At 49.5% G+C, this 21229-nt stretch overlaps 1 protein-coding gene across 5 annotated transcripts in view; it reads right to left on the reverse strand.

Moving 5' to 3' along the window:
- Positions 1 to 1280: 1280 nt before the first annotated feature.
- Positions 1281 to 21229, reverse strand: part of BCL11A (BCL11 transcription factor A) — a 74253-nt gene continuing 54304 nt past the window's right edge. For 2 of the 5 annotated variants that reach the window (XM_064709753.1, XM_064709757.1), the window contains one exon: positions 12121 to 14604. In XM_064709753.1, the coding sequence (XP_064565823.1) occupies positions 12599 to 14604 (2006 nt within the window). In that variant the 3' untranslated portion in view covers positions 12121 to 12598. Of the gene's footprint in view, positions 5449 to 12120; positions 14605 to 21229 lie in introns of those variants that run through there. The other 3 variants (XM_064709754.1, XM_064709755.1, XM_064709758.1) reach the window with 3 other exon arrangements.

Genomic DNA, 21229 nt, shown 5'->3' on the forward strand with positions numbered 1-21229 from the left:
CCACACCCAGCCCAGCTCTCCAGCGTGCTCCAGCTCTTACACTTGGCTTAATTATGAAACATTGTCACTCGAATATTAAAATAATGTTTAATACACAGAAGGGAATAAGCCAGTCTGGAAAAATGCATAATTTCCCTGCACCTGCCCTCGCTCCTCGCATGCAATGAGCTCTGCTCTTTTCCTCCCTCTCTCCTGACTGCAGTGCTGGGAATGCACTTCCAAAAAGCATTTGGAAGCCAGGGAGGCTTTCCCCATCCCTGCACCTTGCAGGGGTGCCCATCCATCCATCCATCCATCCATCCATCCATCCATCCATCCATCCATCCATCCATCCATCCTCTGCTCCCGTCGCCCCAGGAGCTGGAGCAGGGCCAGGGGGATCTGTCCTTCTGTCCTTCTGTCCTTCTGTCCTTCTGTCCTTCTGTGGCCTCCCAGCCCTGCCTCTGAGCAGCAGCACCCGGGTCTCGGGAAGAGGGAAAGCAGCCAGGACTTGCCCGAATCCCAGGGGACGTTTTGGAACTTGCCCGAATCCTGCCCCGGGGCGGATGCTCGGCATTCCCAAACAGCTCTGGGAGCGCTGGAACACCAGAGTGCCAGCCCCTGCTTTAATGTACCCCGGGATCATTCATCACCTCCACACCTTGTTTTATATTGCCAGGCTCTGCTTTAAATAAGCTTTTTTTTTTTTTCCTTTTTCCCCTCCCCTTTAATCACTACAGCTGCAGAAGGCGCAGGAGAGAGAGAGGGAAGAAAGTAAGGAAAACAGCTAAAGGGGGATTTCAGGCAACAAAAAACAAAAAAAAAAGCCAACTGGAGCAGCCAGGTGCAGAGCAGCTCCCAAAGGGATGTTCCTCCCTGAAGCCTCCACATGGAAAAGCCAAAGCCCAGGGGAGCGTGCCAGGCAGGGAGCAAGGAGCAGGTCTGTTGGAAGGAGAACATGAAAAATAAGTTTTATCCATATAGTGGAATTAGGGGCACAGGGGGTGTTTGGGGATGCCCACCAGTGGGGGATTTCATGGACACAAGCCATGGAGCAAGGGCTCCAGAGGCCACCCTCTGCCAAGGGCACCCTGCACCTCTGGGGTCACCCCTATCAGCTCCGTGGGCTTGGGCTGCTCCATCCAAACCTCCTCACTGAGGAAAAGCTCCTGCCCAAGCCTTTGGGGGTTCAGCTGAGCCACAGAGTGCAGGGGGAGGAGGAGAGGCCCAAAGGTGCCACTTTCTCCGTGCCATTTAAACCAGGATGCTGCAAAACATGCAAATAACTTGAAAGGCAGTAGCCCTGTTTTATCAATAGCAAGTATTTATTAGCCTCCTTGATTTACAGTACGTTTCTGAAAGCCATCAGTCCATCACATTCTTCAGCACAGGGGCTGAGGTGTTTTTCTTGGTCAACACAATATGGAATATAGACCCGAGTATGAGAAGCCAAACACAACCTTCATTTTGCATGCACAAATCCCGCCCACGGGGGCCCGCCAGGGAGTCCTGAATAGCCCTTAGACACATGCAGACATTGGGGGGAGCTTCTGTACATCACCACTGGGAGCCCAGAGGGTCATGGAAAGGGCCAGGGAAGAGCCACCGGGGATGGACCGAGCTCGGGAAGCGGCGCAGCGCACACACCCCGGGCGCAGGAAAGGTGGGAATGCACCAAAGGTGGGAATGCACCAAATGGGTTTTGTCAGGAGAAACCACCTGCCCATCGTCCCCCTCCGTGCAGAATGTGGTGCTCACCCAGCACAGGCACCTCCACCCAGCTGCTGCCATGCCCAGGGCCAGGATTTCCCCCCGCTCCCGCCCTCGGAGCCGGCGTTCCCGGGATTGCACCACACTCACTACGGGAGGCCAGCAGGAGAAATGGAACCGGGGCCCCCTGGTCCTGCCATCTGAACCTCATCACTGCTAAAGATGCAATAAAATCATGGCAACAACCAGCAAGCCTCCACCAGATGTGTAACTCTATCCAGGGAGATTAAGGAGGAAGGGCCGTGTTGGGGGTTTGGGGGTTTCATTCTGTCCCTGTTCTGCAACTCCACCTTGCCTTGGGAATAGCTGATTGTTGGGACCCCTGCAGAAGAGGAACCCTAAAAGGATGATTTTTGGGGGAGAGAACTGGGATGGAGGGGCAATGTTTGACCTGCAGCAGGTACAGCACACAGTGGAATGATGGAGCCTGGAATGGGAGAGCTGGGTGGGAGGAGAAGCAGAGCAGAAGGAAATGAGGCACCACTCCTGTTTTTGGGGGCTGGGGGGTCCAGCTCACTCCCCAGTGAGACTTTTCAGTGGGGTCAGGTAAAACCACAGTAGGTCCTTCCCCCCTCACTGCCAAAATTCCACAGGTAAAGGCTCACCCCAGGCCTCACCAGCACCCAGGCAGCTCAAACACACACAGGAAAGGAGATGCAAACCCAAAGGAAAGGCTAAAGATGCTAAAATACCCCAAGGAGGATGGAGCTTCCCTGCACCTTCCCCCAGAGCCCTCAGCTGTGCTGTCACCCACCGACACCACGGTGCTGCTTGAACACAGTCACGCAGTGGGACCCAACACAAAGCTGGAAAAAACCACAAGGAGCTTGGCAGTTTTGCTTGGAAACTCACTCACAAAATCTGTTTTCAGATCCCTTCTGGGGAGAGGTCTTGCATCCCATAAAAGTCCACAGCCCAGATGCACCACGAATCCAAAACATACATTATTTTGAAAGCAAAATTTAAGCTAGACTTCACAAAAGGCTTGACCTTTGCTGCATTTTAGTGTCAGGAAAAGTGTGCTTAGAATCAAACACAGCATAGGCACATCATCTCCAAGCCTGAAAGCAGCTTTTTAAACCCAAACCCTCAAAGTTAAGCCAGGTGATTCCCAGGAATCTTGTTCATCTCATCCCCCAGGACTGGGAAGAACATTATTCTTTTCTTTATTAAGAACCCCAAAACTTTATGAGCTTTGTTTTCTTAATAAAGGCCAACGACACCTTATTTCCAATTTGGATGTGCAGACCAGCACCTGGAGAATATGCCAAAATACAAAATCCCTGGGAATATTGCCCCTCTAACAACTTCCCAGCCCTCCCCTCACAGCAAACCTTGGACTCCTGTTAATTGGCAGAAGCTCATTAAGCTGCTGGTGATCCCAAGCCAGACACAGCAAGGGGACTCAGCCAAGCTCTGCTCAGACAAAAGGAGGGCCCTGATGACACCCTGAATTAAACACACAGCCCCCCAGGTCACCCAGGGCAGTGGAAATCCTTTGGGATCTCCACCAGCCGCGGTGCTGAGGCTGTGCTGGGGCTCTGCAGGAGCCACAGCGGGGTCTGGAGCAGGAGAAGGGGCAGGAGCAGGAGCCCCATGGCTCACAGGGGGCTCTCAGCACAGACATGGCACCCGTTAAGGCAACACGAATTCTGAAGGTGTTTCAAAGCCCTAAGAGTTGGGGGAGAGTTTTTAACAACTGTATTAAAAAATAGACATTTTAAAGACTGTTTGACTACATCTTCAGCATTTCGGGTATCGCTTCTGTGCTTGGCAGAAGACTCTCAGCCACCCCCAGTTTGTTATTTCTGGGAGAAGCCCTTGCCCTCACGCTGCCTGCTGGAGACACAAGCCACAGCCAGAGGAAGCAGATCCCATCACTTGTTCCACCAGGCAGAGCAGCAAAAGCACAACCAGCTTTTGCACTCACAGTCAATCAGGTGCTTAATCCAACAGGACTCACCCTTGCAAGGCTCAAAACCCCCCTAGGAGCAGACACAGAGCTGGGTTAGGAAGAAACTTTAAAAACGTCCCCTCATGGTAAAAAAGGAGCTGAGGCTGTGCGTAGATTTTTGGGTAGTTTGCCCTCAAGGACCAAATCACCTCAGGAGAAGCAGCAATAGCTCCCTTTGTGTCCATCCCTGCAGGCTTCCAGAGTGGCACCCCTCAGAGATGCTCCTGCTGCCCACCCCAGGCAGATTTTAAGGTACTCAAGTGTCTGTGCTTGTGCTGTGCCCAGGGCACCAGGAGGAAATCACAGCCCGGGCTTTTAAACAACAAACAGAAGAGCAACACTGTCCAGGGAAAGGCAACACCGTTTTCCCTGGGGCTGTTCCACCAGCAGAGTCACCCAGGTGAGGGTCTCATTCAGGATGTAAGCAAGGGATGAACAGAACAGGAGTGGGGCTGGGTTAATGCCCAAAGCCAAGCAATCCTCTGGCCCTTTCCCCACGGCTCCATCCCGCTGATCCCAGCCAGCCTCTCCACTCGCTGCTCCTTTCACCAAATAAGGCCCATCCCCACCAGCCAGCACGGGCATCAGCAGCTACAGCCTGTCAGTCCATCAGAGCCAGCACAAAGCTCTCACATAACCCATCTTCTGCTCAGCACAGAGCCTGGGCCCCCAACAGGACACTCCTTGGTGGTGCTCAGCGCCGAGCAAGGGACACAAAGCCTGGGAAACACCAGGACAACCTGGCAGCAGCAGCTGCCCCAGCTCAGGGCAGGCTCTGCATCCCTGCTCTGACTCTCAGCATGGCTGTCACCCTTCCCACACCTGTGCTGGCCTCGCTTCTCCTCGAGCAGACACCACAGAGCCCATGCAACACCACAGCTGGAATTCACCAAGGAAACCCCCCCTTCGGCATCACCAAAAGCCAGAGGTGGCTCAGCAGCACTCAGAGTGCCCAGCCCTAAGCCCAGCTCCTGGCCTAGCTCTGTGGGAAAGGTCTGTCCTGTCCACCAGGGCCAGGCAGCCCCCAGTGGCAGCACCATCACCAGTGAAAACCCAGCACTCGCTCTTCTGCAGCAGCCGGTACGGGAACACAGAGTCACACCAGCCGTCTGGCCCTTGTTAGCATTAAAAATTAAAGACAGAGCAAACAAAACCTAAAGCTCCAACATTTATTATGGCAATTTCCCACCCACCCACAGACCTACACTGTGTTTTGCTTTATTTTTAATTCATCACATCAGATGTGCCTCCCGAGGAATGGCACGTTGCGGGGATAGCCAAGAGGCTGAGTTGTCCACGAGAGCAAGACAGTCTTTTCCATGGGGAAAGGAGCCAGTCGGAGCCATCATTAAGCCCTTGACCTTGGTGGGTGGGGTTTTTTTCATTTGTTTGTTTTTAGAAAATGAAAAAAAAAAAACAATGAACAAAAAGAAACCCCCAAAAAACCGAGAAACCCAGCCCCAAAGAAGTGTTGTACTCTATTACAAAATATAAATACGATAGTCTTGCAGGCAGGAGGAGCCCGGGGAGCTGCTGTCGGCGGGTGACTCCTCAGGCTCTCCCGGGATGGATGGAGGGATGGATGAGCCACAGGACAGAGGCACCTCTGCACGCCCAGACGCCGCCGGCCGCTCGCCCCAGCTTCACCTCCTCTCAGAATTTAAGTGCTCTGGAACTTCCATCCGAAAACTGCCAGACATCCGGGGCTCCCTGGGTGCCGCGCCAGCTGGGGGGGTACGCCGAACCTACAGAGAGCATGGGACAGAGGAGAGAACAGCTGTGACATGGCCCACGGTGCGAGTCATCCCCTCACCCTACTTCTGTCTGTCCCTTTTCTGTCTCTAACATCTGGGACACCCAGCTGCCACAGAGGGACACGGCAGCACGGAGCCCTTGCTCTCTCAGGCCACGCTCCTGCATCCGGCATCCTCGGCACCACAGGGATCGTTTAGGAGGAAAAACTTCTGGGCTTTACTGGGCCAGGACCAAGCCAGCCTGTCTTGCAAACCTCCTCCTAGTCCTTGCCAAGCCCTCGTGGGCTTCCCCCAGGTGCTGAAGGCCCTGATGAAGCCATTGGGACTGGTTACACGGCACACGGCGGGTGGATCACCGAGGGCTTTTCCCAGCTCCCAGCACGTGGATATCACACGGCAGCAAAGCTCCAGCTGCACTGCCCCAGCCCACACCCAGCAAAGCATGGCAGGGGCACCGGAAAGCAGACATTCCCAGCAGCCATTCCCAGCTCCAGGCTGGTCACCCAGCACTGCCCTACCCACACGACAGGCTGAGGGCTACACGGTGGTAAGGCCGGCACATCGTCAACACACTCCTCAAAATCCACCTTGGACGCCCAATGGAGAGCTGCTTTCCGTGGAATTTACTTCGTTCATACTTAAAAGAGTGGTTAAAAGGCTACTACACGTGAGCTGCCATCAGGACTCAGTAACCAGGTCCTTCCTAGGCCAGCTCTTCAGCGGGTATTAACTGGAATGTCTCCTGTGAAGTCAGGAGCACCGTGCACGGTTTCCCTCCAGGGAGGGATAGCTGCTGCTCCTGTCTGAGCCCAAGTTTCCAGGCTAATGTTAAAGCTGGCTGGGACTTCCAAGGCAGCCAAGAGCAGCACAGCCATCCCAGCCACTAGCACGCCACCACCAATGCAAAGCTTAAGTCCTGCTGAGGGGCACAAAACCTTGGGGTTCTTTCCCCCACGCCTCCTGGCCCTCCTGCATCCCTGGGGCTCGTTGGAAAGCAGCAGCCGAGCATCTGGGCTCGAGGAGCAGCATCTCTTCAGCAGCTCTGGCAAAGAGCCCTCCGGGCAGTATCACTCTCTCCTAGTCAATACTACAATTTGTCCATGCATCCGCCAGAAGTGAGTTTCAACCTTTATTGGAGGGAAAAAGAGAAGGAGGGATCTAAGAGAGCAGCTGGTATCATTTTTCTGTTGGGTACAAACTCTGCGCTTAGATAAACCCCAAAACTGTATCTCATCAGATACGCCACAGCCTCCTGAATGTCAAGCAAAGACATGGTATCGCTTATTCCTGTATTATCTCAGCCCTTGGAAACAGAGTAATATGAAACATCTGTAGCCTAAATTCTGGATACTGTTTCAGCGCCTTCATTACAAAAATCATTCCATTTGGAGGAGATTAGACACTAAAGGGTCCATACCATAAACCCACGGTCCCCCTCAAAACAGAGCTTGAGATTTTAATGATAGATGCTGTTGCCCAACTATCACTCATTCCTAGAGACACCTTTTTGCACAGAAACAGGGAAGGTTCTGGGGAGCTCAGATCATGCGTGCACGGGATGCCAAAGCAGCTCGAGAGCTCGTGGTGGGGCCTGGCACATCCACACCCCAACCCAACAAACTCCTGTGGGTTCATCACACCCCTGACTTACTGCCCTGGCAGGAAAACGCCACATCCATGCACTCCTGCTTTGGCGTGGGGTGCCAGGCCATTGCCACTCACGCCAGCCTCTGCTCAGACAACTCCTCCTACAGCGGGAGCTGCTTCTCCCACCGCTCCTTCCTGCACACCACTGCCCCTGCCCTGTGCACAGAGCCACACGGCACCCACCGGGCTCCTTCCTCTCTGGGAAACCTGGAAAATTCAGCTCTGGGAGACCTGGGAATCACCTGCTCCACAGAGAAGTCAATAGTTTGCTTTCCACTGTAGCAGCACAGGTCTGCCTAGCGATGCCTGCCTATGGATACATGCAGATGCCCGCCTATGTGCTTCCATATGAGATTACTCCATAAGTAAAACACAGTGTAGGGAAAGGCAGTGGGACAACGACCACCGTAGGACAAACCCAGGGTACAGCACCCGCTCCACAACACATCCAGGCTATGCTCAACCCCGGGCACAGCTAACCCCAGTCCTCTAGGAAACACCTCCACCGTGGCCTCACAACAACCAGCCATAAAAACAGGGACAGAGAGGGAGAGACCGGACTCTGTACAGGTATTTCCCGGCACAGCATCATCAAGGCAGCTGCAAAGCACATCCCTGCGGGCACTGCCCCTGCAGGGAACAGCCCGTGTCCATGCCTGCCACCTCGAGCTCCCCTGCAGGGGTGGGGCTGTGCCTCCCCTCTGCCAGGGATCCCTCTGGCACCACTGCAGCCCCAGCCAGGGGGTACCACCCTGCAGAAGGGGACAGCAGCTCGGGGGGCACTGCCAGCACCTTTCCAGCCCTCCCGCACTCCCATCCCAGTAGCCCAGACAACAAAACCTTCCCTCCTCCTCTTCCAGGACTAAAACATTCTTTACTACGTTCTTTTCAAAACTCTCTCAGAAAAAGAATATATTTTTCTTCTTTAGATAGGTATTTCTGTCTTTTTTTAAAATTCCAAACCTCCCCCTTCAGAAGGCACTGGGCAAAATACAGGCAACAAATGATGCCATCACAAGAAGACAACAGAACAACTGGAAGGTTTTACAGAAATCAAAAAAAAGGAAAAGAAAAAAATAGTATTAAATCCATTACACTAGGAACAGCAAGAGACAATATCACAGCGGTATGTGCTTTAATAAAGTAAAGAGATGCTGCAACATGCAGTATTTGTCAAACTGACAACATATACAGACCCCTAAGGGGGGACAGGGGGGACCTGAGCTCTGGATTTTAGAGACAATGCACAGAAACCTGCAATTCCCACCAGAAAGCCAAGAAAAAAATCAAAGCCCGGGGAGAAAAGCAGGGAGCTCCCAGCTCCAGCTTGGGAGTGGGGCTGGGAGCTTTGGGCTGGGCTCGGTGCGACCCCAGAGACCTCGGCCCCCCAGAGAAATCAGCCCACAGGTGCCAGGGGCGACTTCACCCCGTCCCCAAAAGCAGCAGGGGACGGGGCAGCCCTGGGGGCTGCAGAGCTGTGGTTTGCTCACCTCTTGTGGCACAATCTGCCCCACGGGCAGGTCCCTGCTGCAGAGCGGGTGAAGGCCAGGATGCCGCAGGGCTATCGCGGTGAGGGCTCACAGTCACTCCTGATCTAGAGAGGGAAATCCCAAAGCTACATGTCCAGACTGCAAACACCTTCCACTGGTGGGCAGTGACCTCCTTAGCCCAAAAATCCCCTTGCTGGGCACAGGGGCTGGTCTAGGTAAGGCCAAGCTGGGCGGTGGGCGCTGGAGCGGGGCCCCCAAAGGCGCCTGCGCGGGGCCTTCCCCTAGAGCCTGCTGCTGGAGCCACCTACAGCGTGTGTCAAATGAGGACACCAGAAGCTGACACTGTGTACTTTAAGGTTTTTTTTTTATTTTTTCAATAAAGGGACAAAATGGGTGTATGAACAGGATAATGCAGACAACTGCCAAAAAAACACAGACAGTGGTTTTTCCAATAGAACTTAACAAAGACCAGAAACAAATACAATAAAAAGCCAGGTTGTAATGACCTTTGGTCATCCAAATAATAAAAAAAAAAAAAAAAAAAAATTAAAAAAAAATTTTAAAAAACTCCCCCCCCCAAAAAAACCCCAAAGAAAAATAAAAGATCAAATTAAGTGCCTCTGTTTTGAACAGAGCACATAAGCAATAATAAATAGTGACTCCCATAGTAAAAGATAAAATTTCAAGTTACGACAAACAGCTTTCATTACAGGAATAGAAAAGGCCAATAACAAAATATTCTGCATTGCCATTTACAAAAAAGTATTGACTCAAGCGGGCTTTCTCTTTAATATGCTTTGCATATGAAATTCTTTCCAATCTAAATATAAAGCACCATTTAGTTTTTGGCAATGAAAAAAACTGCAAAACGGTTTTTTCTTTTCTTTTTTTTTTTTCCTTTTTTTTTAGCTTTTTTTTTCTTTCTTTTCTTTTCTTTTCTTTCTTTTCTTTCTTTTACTGCATATGAAGTTAAGATGCTGGAATGTCGGGTGATAGAAGGAAAGGGACATAAAGCACACTACATAACAAACCAACGTTATTAGCTTGCAGTACTGCATACAGTATGGCAGCAGGAAAAAAGAACGAAAAAAGATATGTACACCCCTCTGTGACGGCCAGCAGCGTGACATCGGAACAGGTTTCCCCCAAAGGGCCATTATATGGCCTCGGATCTGTACAATGTCACACCTTTTTTGTCTTTTTTCTTTTTTTTGAAACATACAAATAATTTGCACTATATTATCCTGCCAAATTAAAAAAATATACTGTGGCAGCCTGTGGTTTTTTTTTTTTCCACTACCAAAAAAGGTACATCGATACCTTTTGAGAGAACAAGCAACAGTTAAAAATACAAGCTTCAATATAAATACTATAGTGCCTACACTAGATGAACATTTAATTCAAATACCATTCTAGAAATACAGAAAAAAGAGACCATAAATGTGTTTTAGCATAGGAATCAACATGAGTGTGCATTTTCCTATATTTAAGTACTATATAATCTTAAAACCTTTCCCCAATGCATGTTTTTATACAACCTGAAGAGCTGTGTATATCCAAGGCATAGAATTTCCACTACCATTTTAAAATGAGTAACAAGTCTTGTACACCACCAAGACAATGAACCCTAAAATACAGTTTCCCCCTAAACATAATGAAGTGTTGTGGTTTTTTTTTTCTTTTTCTTCCTTAAAAAAATTTTCTTAACATTTATATTTAAAAAAAGGTTTTGTGGTGTTTTTTTTTTTTTAAATCCTTTTCTTTTTGTACAAAAAAAAAAAATCCTTGCACTGTAGGAGTGAAAGCAATCATTCATTTTATGTGAGTGTAGAGTCTGTTTCCATTCACAGCGCTGTAATGTCGCGTCCGAGAAGATAAGCTCATTAGTCAAGTAAATGGCTGGCAAAGTTTGTGGGGTTTTGTGGGTTTGTTTGTTTGTTTTTTTTATGCTCATCAAATGTGTGTTGAATTTTCATTTTTTTTAAATTTTTTTCTCTTTTCGGCTTTCTTGCAACTTTTCCCTTAAAAGTATAGACCTGTAAACTGGGAAAATTGTACAGTGCACTTAATTGTCCTATCTGAGCAGTCTTATTTTATACTCAACCTCTGTACCTTTGATTAAAGAAAAGATACAGACATCACAGGCAGAGTCAAGTGCTATTTGAACACCAACCGGGGCGGGCGCTAGCTTAGGAATAAAACAAGGAATCCTCTTCCACGTCAACACAAATAGCACACAGAGGATGGGAAAAAAAAAAAATGAAGGACAACTTTTAGGGAGCACAAACAGATACTGCTACTCTTTTGCTTTTTTTCTTTCTTTTTTTTTTTTTTTTAATTTCCTGTTACTTCTTCCAAAGCATCACATTAAAGGCAAGTCTTATAAGAGTTCACAGTTAATCACCACTGCGTCGATATTAGCTTATACACCTGTTCTAGTTTTAAATGGCAAACAGTACCACATTGTGCTAATAAATCACAATTTATTTATTGTTTTGCTCCTCTATCTGTTACACTCGGTAAAATATTATTGCCAGTCTTTATTTTATTTTTTATACGGTATACACGAGGTCTTAAAGTTTATAATTTGATTGTCAGCTTGACAACCAAGTGGCTCCGGATTTATTTGTTTTGGTGCCAGAATCAATAAAAGATATTATTAAAAGTAAATATCTTCATAAAACGGATTTCCTTTATTGTGTGTTTAATGGTGTTGAAGGGCCTCTGCGCGTTTCACATTCTATTTAATCATGGATGGGGAGGGGGAACAAAAGTTTGGGGCAGGGCGGGTGGGGGGCAGGTTCTACATCTCGTTTTAAGCTCTCTCCACGAGCCAAGCAGGGCTTTAGACTGGTAGGATCAGTTTTAAAAAAATAACTGTAATAATAATAATAATTAATAATAACAATAAAAGGCAGAGGAGAATGATGATTAACTAGGACTGAGCGGGCCATGTCTTTCTCTTCCTTAGTTTCCTCTTCCCTCTTCGCTCCTAGGTGGCCGGCGGTGTGAGAGGCACGAGGCGGCTCCAGCGCGGCCCAGCTGGTGACGAGCAGAAAGGAGCCACTGCCATCGGCCGTGGCTGACCCAAGGCACTCGGATTACTTATTATTATTATCATCATTATTATTATCATTAATATTATTATTTTTGTGGGTGGGTGTGTTTGAAATCAAAAGCTAAGAGAGAAATCTACCTCTTCCTGACTGGTGGCGGTCGGTTATTCCCAATTAAAGGCCATTTTTAGTGCTCCCGAGGGGAACTCTGTCTCCAATCGTGGGTTTATTGGTTTAAGACAGCGATCTAGGCTAACACAACGCTTCTTCGGTGCTATCGGTCCTGTCCGCAGAGGGTCACCCACAGCGAGCTTTCCTTTGCACGTCACAAAACAAAACTGTACATGATATGTATTACAGGATGTATGCAGCATGGTCGGTTTTGTTTGCTCTCGGGTTTGGTTTTGTTTCACTTTTCTTTTTTTTGTTTTTTTTTTTCCTCCTGCTCCTCCTCTCCTCTTTTTTCCTCTTTTCCTCTTTTTTTTTTTCTTTTCCTTTTTTTTTTTTTTTCCCGAACGGAATTGGAAACAGCGACGTGTTTGCTCAGCAACTAATCAGGGACAATTTAAAAACAGCCATAACATACCATACATGCTGTCTAATCCAAAAATTAAAAAAGAAAAAGAAATTAAAAAAATAAAACCAACCAAAATAAAAAACAACCCAAAAAAAAAAAACCCCAACATACACAACATGTAAATTATTGCACAAGAGAAAGGCTCAAAGTTTGCGTAAAATGCAATAGTATTGCCCCGATACAGATCATGCATTCAAACGGTGAGAACAAAAAGAAAATAAACAGGGTGTGCTGGTGACAAGCACTTTCCAAATATCCTTAGCTTCCATGACTTCCATCACAAGGGACTAGAAAATCTCTACGGGGATGCGGGGCGGGGGGTGGGGTGGGGGGGGCGGTGTGGATGGGGGTGGGGGGGTACGAATATACCTCTATTCAGTTTTTATCTCGTTATTCAAGACTCGATCACTGTGCCATTTTTTCATGTGTTTCTCCAGGGTACTGTACACGCTAAAAGGCATCTTACAAATCTCGCATTTGTAAACGTCCTTTCCCACCTGCCCGTGTGTTTTCATGTGCCGGGTGAGCTTGCTACTCTGGGCGCAGGCGTAGTTGCAAAGCTCACACTTATACGGCCTCTCGCCCGTGTGGCTCCGTCTGTGGACGGTGAGATTACTACAGTTCTTGAAGACCTTCCCACAGTACTCACAAGTGTCGCTGCGTCTGCCCTCTTTTGAGCTGGGCCTGCCAGGGCCCGGGCCACTAATATGGGGGGTGCTCCCTCCGCTTCCCGTGCCGCTGCGGCCTGAGATCCCTCCGTCCAGCTCGCCCGGCGGCGTGGAGAAGCGCAGGCTGCCGTTCTCCGAGGAGTGCTCGGAGGAGGAGGCGAAGGGCGATTGTCGGGAGTCGCCGAAGCTGAGGAAGGGGTCCTTCAGCTGCCGGGAGGCGGCGTAGCCCGCCAGCCACTGGGAGTAAACGTTCTCGGTGTTGGGCATGGCGGCGGCCGGCAGGTCGAACTCCTTCTCCAGCTTGATGCGTTTGGAGAAGGGGCTCAGGGAGCTGGGGCTACCCAGCAGCAGCTTTTTGGACAGGCCTCCCGAGGCAGACTCCCCCGGGGAGCAGCCCCGGCCGTTGACGGCCCCCTCGTCGATGCGGTCGGACTCGCCGGCCACCGAGTCTTCGTCGCAAGTGTCCCTGTGCACCTCGGGCTCGGGGAGGTGGCCCCGCTTGTGTTTCTCCCCCAGGACCTGGTGGAAGGCCTCGCTGAAGTGCTGCATGGAGCTCAAGACCATGCCCTGCATGACGTCCGGCATCGCCCGGCCCTCCTCGCCAGCCCGCGAGTTGTTCTCATGGTGACGGGCCGCCTCCAGGCTCATCCCGAAGCCATAGTCCGGCCTGTCGCTCTCGTTCAAGTCCTCCTCCTCTTCCTCCTCCTCCTCCTCCTCTTCCTCCTCCTCCTCCTCCTCTTCCTCATCCCCGTTCTCAGGGATCATGTTGGGGTCGTTCTCGCTCTTGAACTTGGCCACCACGGACTTGAGGGCGCTGCTGGCGCTGCCCACCAGGTCGCTGGTGCCCGGCTCAGGGGAGCTGGCGGTGGAGAGCCCGTCGTCCGACTTCACCGTCATGGGGGAGGACTTGTGCATGTGGGTCTTCATGTGGCGCTTCAGCTTGCTGGCCTGCGTGCAGGCGTGGTCGCAGAGGTTGCACTTGTAGGGCTTCTCCCCCGTGTGGCTCCGGCGGTGCACCACCAGGTTGCTCTGAAACTTGAAGGTCTTCCCACAGAACTCGCAGGACTTGGACTTCATGGGGGGCTGGGAGGGAGGAGGAGCAGACTGCAGAGGAGGGAGGGGCGGCGTGGCCAGGAACGGGGGCTTGCTGCCGGGCTGGAAGGGCTGCAGCAACCTTTGCATAGGGCTGGGCCGGCTCGGGGACAAGGGTGGGCTGGAGGTGTTGCCGGCCAGCTCCCGCAGCCTCCGGGAGAAATCCATAGCGGGGGGCTCCATCGCCATGGGGTTCAGTCGCAGCACCCTGTCAAAGGCACTAGGGTGATGGGTGGCCAGAGCCATTTCTTCCGCACCCAGGCGCTCAATGCGATGCGGATCCAAATGGTGCCTCGGGGGAGGGCTAAAGAGGGGCGGCGTGGGTGGGAAACGCCCTTCTCCCAGCCCCGACGCCTCCCTCGAGACCGAGCCGGGTATTCTGAGCAGGTTAAAAGGGTTATTGTCTGCAATGTGAATCCCGTGGAGAGGTGGCTGGGAAGGGCACTCTGCACCTAGTCCTGTTGGGATACCAACCCGTGGCGTCAGGGGGCTGCCGTGCTCGCTTTCTAGGTAGATCCGTAAGCCGTGTGTGTTCTGTGCGTGCTGCAAGAGGAACCAGGCGCTGTTGAAAGGCTGTTTACAAGTCGTACACGTGTAGCTGCTGGGCTCATCTTTACCTGCAAAATAACACAACAAGCAGCGTCAATCTCCGGCCGTCCAGTGGCGGGCGAGCGCTCGCCTCCCCGCCTAACCTCCTCTCCTCCTCTGGGACGCTCAGCTGGGAGCTGGGCAAGGGACATCCCAGCCCAGGGACAGGCAGGGGACATGAATGGGAAGAGGTGAGGGGCACCCACAGCAAGCACATCCACCTCCTCCCACCACGCCCAGCTCTGGGCTCAAAACCGAACCGTCTTGGGCAACCAGAGAATAAAACAGGCCAAGAAAAGCAAGAGATGGTAAAGTCAATCAACGCCAGCTCCAACTCAGTTGACTGAGGCTATAGGCACTTAGAGTATTCATAAATAAATATGTAAATAAATATATAAATAAATACAAAATAAAGAAATTCCTTTCTGAAAAGCACTCCACACAGATCAGTTCAAAGCATCACAACTGCCAGCAAACTGGGCATCCAGCACGTTTTTATTCTCCTCCTTATTTCGAGGCTAACAATGTGTACAAAATTTAGAATCAACTTCTGCTCCTTAGCAGAGACTCACCTCTGGGGCAAGGAAAGAAATAAAAATAAAAAGGGAAGGGGGAAGGAAAAAAAAAAAATCGAGCACAGGACAGGGAAAGAAGACAGAGAGAGCGGCAGCTCCGCCAGGGAAAGAGCTGGAGGCCGGCCAGGAGGCCTGGCCGAGCGCCCTGCCGGAGCCGCATTATTTCTCTCGCGCTGAAAAGAAGCTGAGGATGGTAAATGCCACTTTGGCAAGTAGTGAGCTAACTCTATTTCATGATAATTTATTTTTGGAGATAACACGGACATTATAAAAGAGCAACCAACTAATAAATAACTAAACAAAAAGCCGGCTAATAATGACAGCAGAAAGCAGCCCCTTCTAATATACGGCAAAACAAGGGGGATGAATAACTTTTTGAGGGCCGCCCGTGAGGGAAGAGCGGCGTGAGATATGGTGAAGGTGAGGGTGCCTTTATTGATTACTGGGATTTTGCAAATAATTCACTTCCACCCCCATATGGATGCTTTTTGCTAAATCCCGGTAAACCGAAGCTGGAGCTAAGAGAAGCATATAAATTCATTTCCAGCCTTGTTCAGCACTTCTCACGGAGCTGTTGTTTAGTGATATTTTAGCAAATAAAAATAACGTTGAGGTTAGCTGAGAGATAAACAAGAAGCCTTCCAAGGGCATCAGCACTTGGGGTGGTACTGGCCTTCATCACATATTCCTGCCCTGACTCAACATATACATCCCAAGGAATCTGCTCCTTAGGCATCTCTCTTGGGTAAACAGGCTGCACTGACAGTTTCCCTCATTTAATTTCCCCTATTTGCCTAATGCAAAGAAAAGGAAGATTTAAAAAAACCAAATAAGGTGAATTAGGAAAGGGAACATCACTTTATGTGCACCCATCTTTTTTTCCCATCTCACAGGGAGGAGGGGAGGAAAGTGTCATATGCGAGCATTTTCCTCCTCAGTGACCTGAGGATACAGGACAGAACCAGGCATCTTTAAGGTCCCTTTCAACCCAAACCATTCCGTGATCCTGAGATCCAGCACTGGCTGTACTGCTCCATCTCAGCTTCCCTCCCTGCCTCCCGGCTCTGCCGCTATTCCACGTTTGGCCTGAGAAGCTGAATCAGGCAAGCAAAGAGCCTCAATCATCTACAGCAGGCATTTAACACTTTAATCACTTTAAAAGCCCTTGGAATAATATTTAATGTTTCATTCTGAAGCCTGCACTGGAATAAAATGCACTGTTGTGTTTAGTATGTGCCAGGCATGTGAGCACAGATAAATACTTAAATCTGCTGAAATTAGAGTGAAATTCAATTGGACTTTCACATTCCCATGCTCATTTGTGAGCTTGGGGGGAGAAAAAAAATTATCTTGCTTCATTGTATTGAAGTGGATGTTTTTAACACCACGGTAGGAGCTAACAACGAAACACTACCTTGCCTCTCTACCTTATGGATCAGGTCAGAGAAAACAGCATTTTATCTTATAATGAGGATACAACATCGAGTGTTTGCTACCACATTTTAGTATTCCCATCAACTAGATATTCTAGATCATAAGGGCAGCTCGTGTAATCATAATGTCAATGAGAAGGGCTGTTACGACTGAGACTAAAGATTACATGGAAAAAGCTGCTTTGAAACTGGTAATTATTACCAGTCCACTAATAGCAAATGATGCATTACAGTTTCACCGTATAATCTGTATTTCACTCAGCTCCTGCCAGTGCGGCCTTATTATATTACAGTGCTCACAAATTCTAAATTCCTAAGCTACAGTCATCAATAAATGTGTTACTTGCCATAATTTGCAAAATTACTTTGTTCATAACATCTTCGACTGTTATAAAGACTGGAATTGATTTCCTGCGTGGCAAAATTAGGGCTACATTGACTTAGTGGAGTGTAAAATGTAAGATTATTCTTCATGTGCTTGCCTGAAAAACAAGTTTTCAATTCACTGTCCATATTTGGTAATCAAGATAATAATTTACATTTTAAATCATGTTTATGTACAAAATTTCCCTAAATAACCCACCATTTTCAAGGGAGGCAAAAAAAACAACGGAGCGAAACAGTTAAAATCCACCAGCCATTTGTCTCCACCTCCTGCTCTGAAGAGACATGATTTCTAATTTGTCTATTAGTGCTTGATTAATTATGAAGGCTATTGACTGACCATATCACCACCTAGAGATACGTTCCAGTCTGATGCAGCCTTGCCAAACTGCAAAAATTATGGCACTAATCCACAGCAACAAGACGGGTCCTTAGACCGCCGCGGCAATCCCCGGGCTGGGAAGGGACTCGCCCTCCCTCGCTGCCATCCCACCACCACCATGGGCTTTTTGGGGCACCATCTGGGTCCCCTCAAGAGTCAGACCCAAAGGCCATGTGCACGGATGTCTCCTTCCTCTGTGGGCCAGGCCCTGAGTCCACAAAGTCTTCCCAGCTAACACACCTGGGCATGACCACGGGCAAGCGAGGCGGGTCTCACCGCAGGGAGATGCAGGAGCTGCTGCTGGCCAAGGACAGAGCTCTTTGTGCCTCACCATCCACCAGGACAATGTGATGGGGCTTGTCATGCATTGGGATGCCACTGGGGCTTTCAGCTGATTTCCAGCAGTCAGGAGTCACTGCTGAACCAGCCCTTGGCCACCAACAGTGGGGCTGGAGCTCACATCCTTGGCTACCTCTCAATTCAGGAATTTGAGGCTGAAAGGGACCCCCAGCTGTCACCCTCTGACCCTCCCTGCAGTGCATGTCACTGTGACCAACAGAAGGTCTTTCAGTAAAGCACAACTCCCTCCAGCCCTGCAAAGCACAGGGCAGAGCACAAAACCCCAGTGAGATCTACTCAAACCAGCCCAGCAGACAGGGAGAGCACCCACTGCTTCCCACCACAGTCACAGAGGGACACTGGGATCCACCTGAACTTCTCTGGCTCTAACCTCTACCTGTTCTCTTTGTATTTTGAGTTCTTTTGTGGTTGAAACACTGAAAAGCTCTTGGTACACAATGGCCTCCTCACACATACCACGGTGTTCTTTGTGAAATTGAGGCACACTTCAACATCTAGATGCTTATCTGTCCTGAGCCACCCACCCCTCCACTACCCAAGAACCAGCCTAGCCCTCCTCAACCTGGCATCACGCTGGGCAGGACCTGATTTTCCTCTGAGCTTCCACAGGGCTGATACCTTCCAGGGTACTGCAGCCAGCTCTGTAAGCACAGCCCTGATTCCACTCTCCCAGCCCAGGGCCACACGAGGCTGGGCCCGGTGCCTTCTCAACACATCCTTCCTGACAGTTTCCAGACCAGCCCATTACCCCATCCTTCTTGCTCTGCACCTGCCTTTGTTTTACCCACAAAGCCAATCAACCAGAGCTGCATATTCATTTCTAATCACCAACAAGCACTAAGCACCACTGAGGTCCCCACCAGCACCTGCTGGGCTCCCCAGCCAAAGCCCCACGTCCCCCAGTGTGCTGGCCAGCTCTGCATCACCATCACCTGTGCCAGCAGAACCACCCAGGGCTCTGCTCTGTCTTCCCATAAGTAATATCACAGTGCAGTCTATTTCATCCACATTTATCAACCAAAGTTGTCATCTAGAAGAATGAAATTAGGTTTATTTGACAAGATCCATATTCCATAAATCTAGACTGAGTGGCACGAATTATATTTCTATCCTTTAATTCTTTATCAATTGAATCTTATGTTGGTTCTTCTGTTATTTTGCCCAGAAGAGATAAGCAAAGTGTTGCCAAGTCTCCCACTTTACCCTGACCAGCTCTTGACAGCGTTTTCCCAGTTCATAAGCTTTCTTAAAACCAGCATCACAGGTTAACTTTTCAGGGTTCCTTGGGTGCAACTTTTCAGGGCCTTTTTATTTGAAAATACTTCTCTCCTTGAAGGAGAAATTTGTTATTTCTGCTCATATCCTCCCTGGCTACCAATGAGCTAGGAAAAAATATCATCACCCACCTTATGATACAGAAACGTAACATGGCCACTCTCCAGGTCTACAACAGAAATATTTATCAAAAATTTCTACTTTACTGCTTCTTCCATTTACCCCTTCCTTGTTCTCCAGGATCCTGAGAAGCTCCCTCTCTCCTCCTCTCCCCACTGGTGCCAGGCACAAGTTTTCCTCAGCCTCTCCAGCTCTCCTGACCCGTTCTCTACCCGCCATGGTTTCTCACTGCCATTGATTCCTATCCATTTTCCATTTTTTTTAATTGTCGTATATTGATTTTTCTAATATCTAATTGCTGTTCTCATCTCACCACTGAAGCGAGTGAAGTGGGTTTTGGACTGGGGCCAAAGTTGCCCTCTCCTTCCTGGACAGCTCATCAACTCTTTACAAATAGCTTCCAATTACCATTCGCATTTTTGTGTGTACATTTTCCTCCCAGTCAATTTTACTGCTCATTTTCTTCCTACTTTGGAAATTACCCCTGTAGGAGAATTACATCGGGATACCATGACCCAAATACAGAACTGGGGCCAAGATGACACCTGACTGGCCTCACTCACTGAGGCATCAACCACCATTACGTTTTTATTCCTTCCCTACATCCCGCATGGCAAAAGACCAGTGATGAGGCACAGCATTTCACTACAGTACAAATGTCCAGTGTTTCTCAAGTTATTGGCTCAAAAAAGCCCAAAAAAGGCAGCAGAACAGCTCTTGCCTGCCATGCCCCCAGAAGAAGTGACTTAACCAGTGACACACGAGTGACAGATTTAGCTTCTGATCCGCAAAATGTTAACAAATGAGCGGGATGGATATTGGCATTTGAGTGCCTTTAAGGGCAGTTGGCACAATTACTCAGTAAAATATGAAGAGATGGCTGCTTTCAGCATTAAGGGGCTTTTTTTACATTAAGGAAAAGCTGGTGCTTCTGTGCTGTGCTCACAGATACACCCGGCACGCTCCGAGAGTCCGAGCCTGAGCAAGCCAACACCTCCAGGCACAATAGAGCTGGCTCAGAGCAGGAACCACAGCCATCCCCACAGCCACCAGCAGCAAAGCCAGACAAGATGCTGGGGAGAAGACCAGCTGGGAGGAGAAGCTGTCAGCTAGATGCCACTGCTGGGAGGGAAAAAAAAAAAAATGAAAAAAGCCTTTCTGGAGCTAGGCATGCAAGTTCAGGCACTGCCAAGTGAGTAATGGAATAATCTGCATGTGTGTGCCAATGTGCTTTGGAAGAGCTTCCTTAGTTTCTCAAAAGTCAGGGCTGGATCCAGGAAAGCTGCTCGCTGGACACACTGGGTGCACCTAACCAGGCCCACGGCACAGGATGCTGTGTGGGGAAGGAGCCCCTGCTTCAGGGGCAGGATATTAAACACAAGGTGTGTTCTGCAGGAGCTGCACACAAACACGGAGCATTAGAGGCACCCCAGTTTTCCCAGTGTTTTCCCAAACAAACCATCAGCAGGGGCTGTGCCCATGCCAATGGTGGGTGCAAGGATTCCATTCACAGCGGCAGATTTGCTCCCTCAGAGAAATCCCCGTGCCAGAGGAATTTCCAAGCAGACCTGGATGTGGCCCTGGCTGTCTGGCCCAGCCCCTGTTCTCCACAGCATCCCTCCCTGGTGGCTCTGCTCCTGTGTTCTCCCTGACCTTCCCAAGACACCTGCAAAGCCAAGGATATCTGCACCCCAGGGCACATAAACACCTTCCTCTATCCAACAGCAAGGACAGAAGTTAAAGCATCCCCCTCTCTTCTGCTCACCACCAAACAATCGTGGGAGGAACAGCCCGAGTCAAACCCAGGAACTTCTTTATTCAGCTTTAATGTCAACTGACTGCTTGATTTTTGGACTGATAAATTCGGAGTTGTTATGGTATTTAAAGGGGGGGAAGGAAAAAAAATTGAGTTAATTGTTACCACTTGTACTTGATTCAGTTCTCCATCTGGCTTGTCAAATATCTCTTCTTTTTTTTTTCCCTCCTCTCTCTCTCATTTGGAAATCCACACTGCTGAATTTCCTTTCAACTGCAAGCTCCTGAGGTGAAACAGTTGGGACAGAGGAAGGGAGATAAGCGGGTCCTGCTCCATTCCTGCAGCAGCCACTTCTCCCTCAGTGAGGAA

Source organism: Zonotrichia leucophrys, chromosome 3, assembly GCF_028769735.1.
Source record: "Zonotrichia leucophrys gambelii isolate GWCS_2022_RI chromosome 3, RI_Zleu_2.0, whole genome shotgun sequence".
NCBI lineage: Eukaryota > Metazoa > Chordata > Aves > Passeriformes > Passerellidae > Zonotrichia > Zonotrichia leucophrys.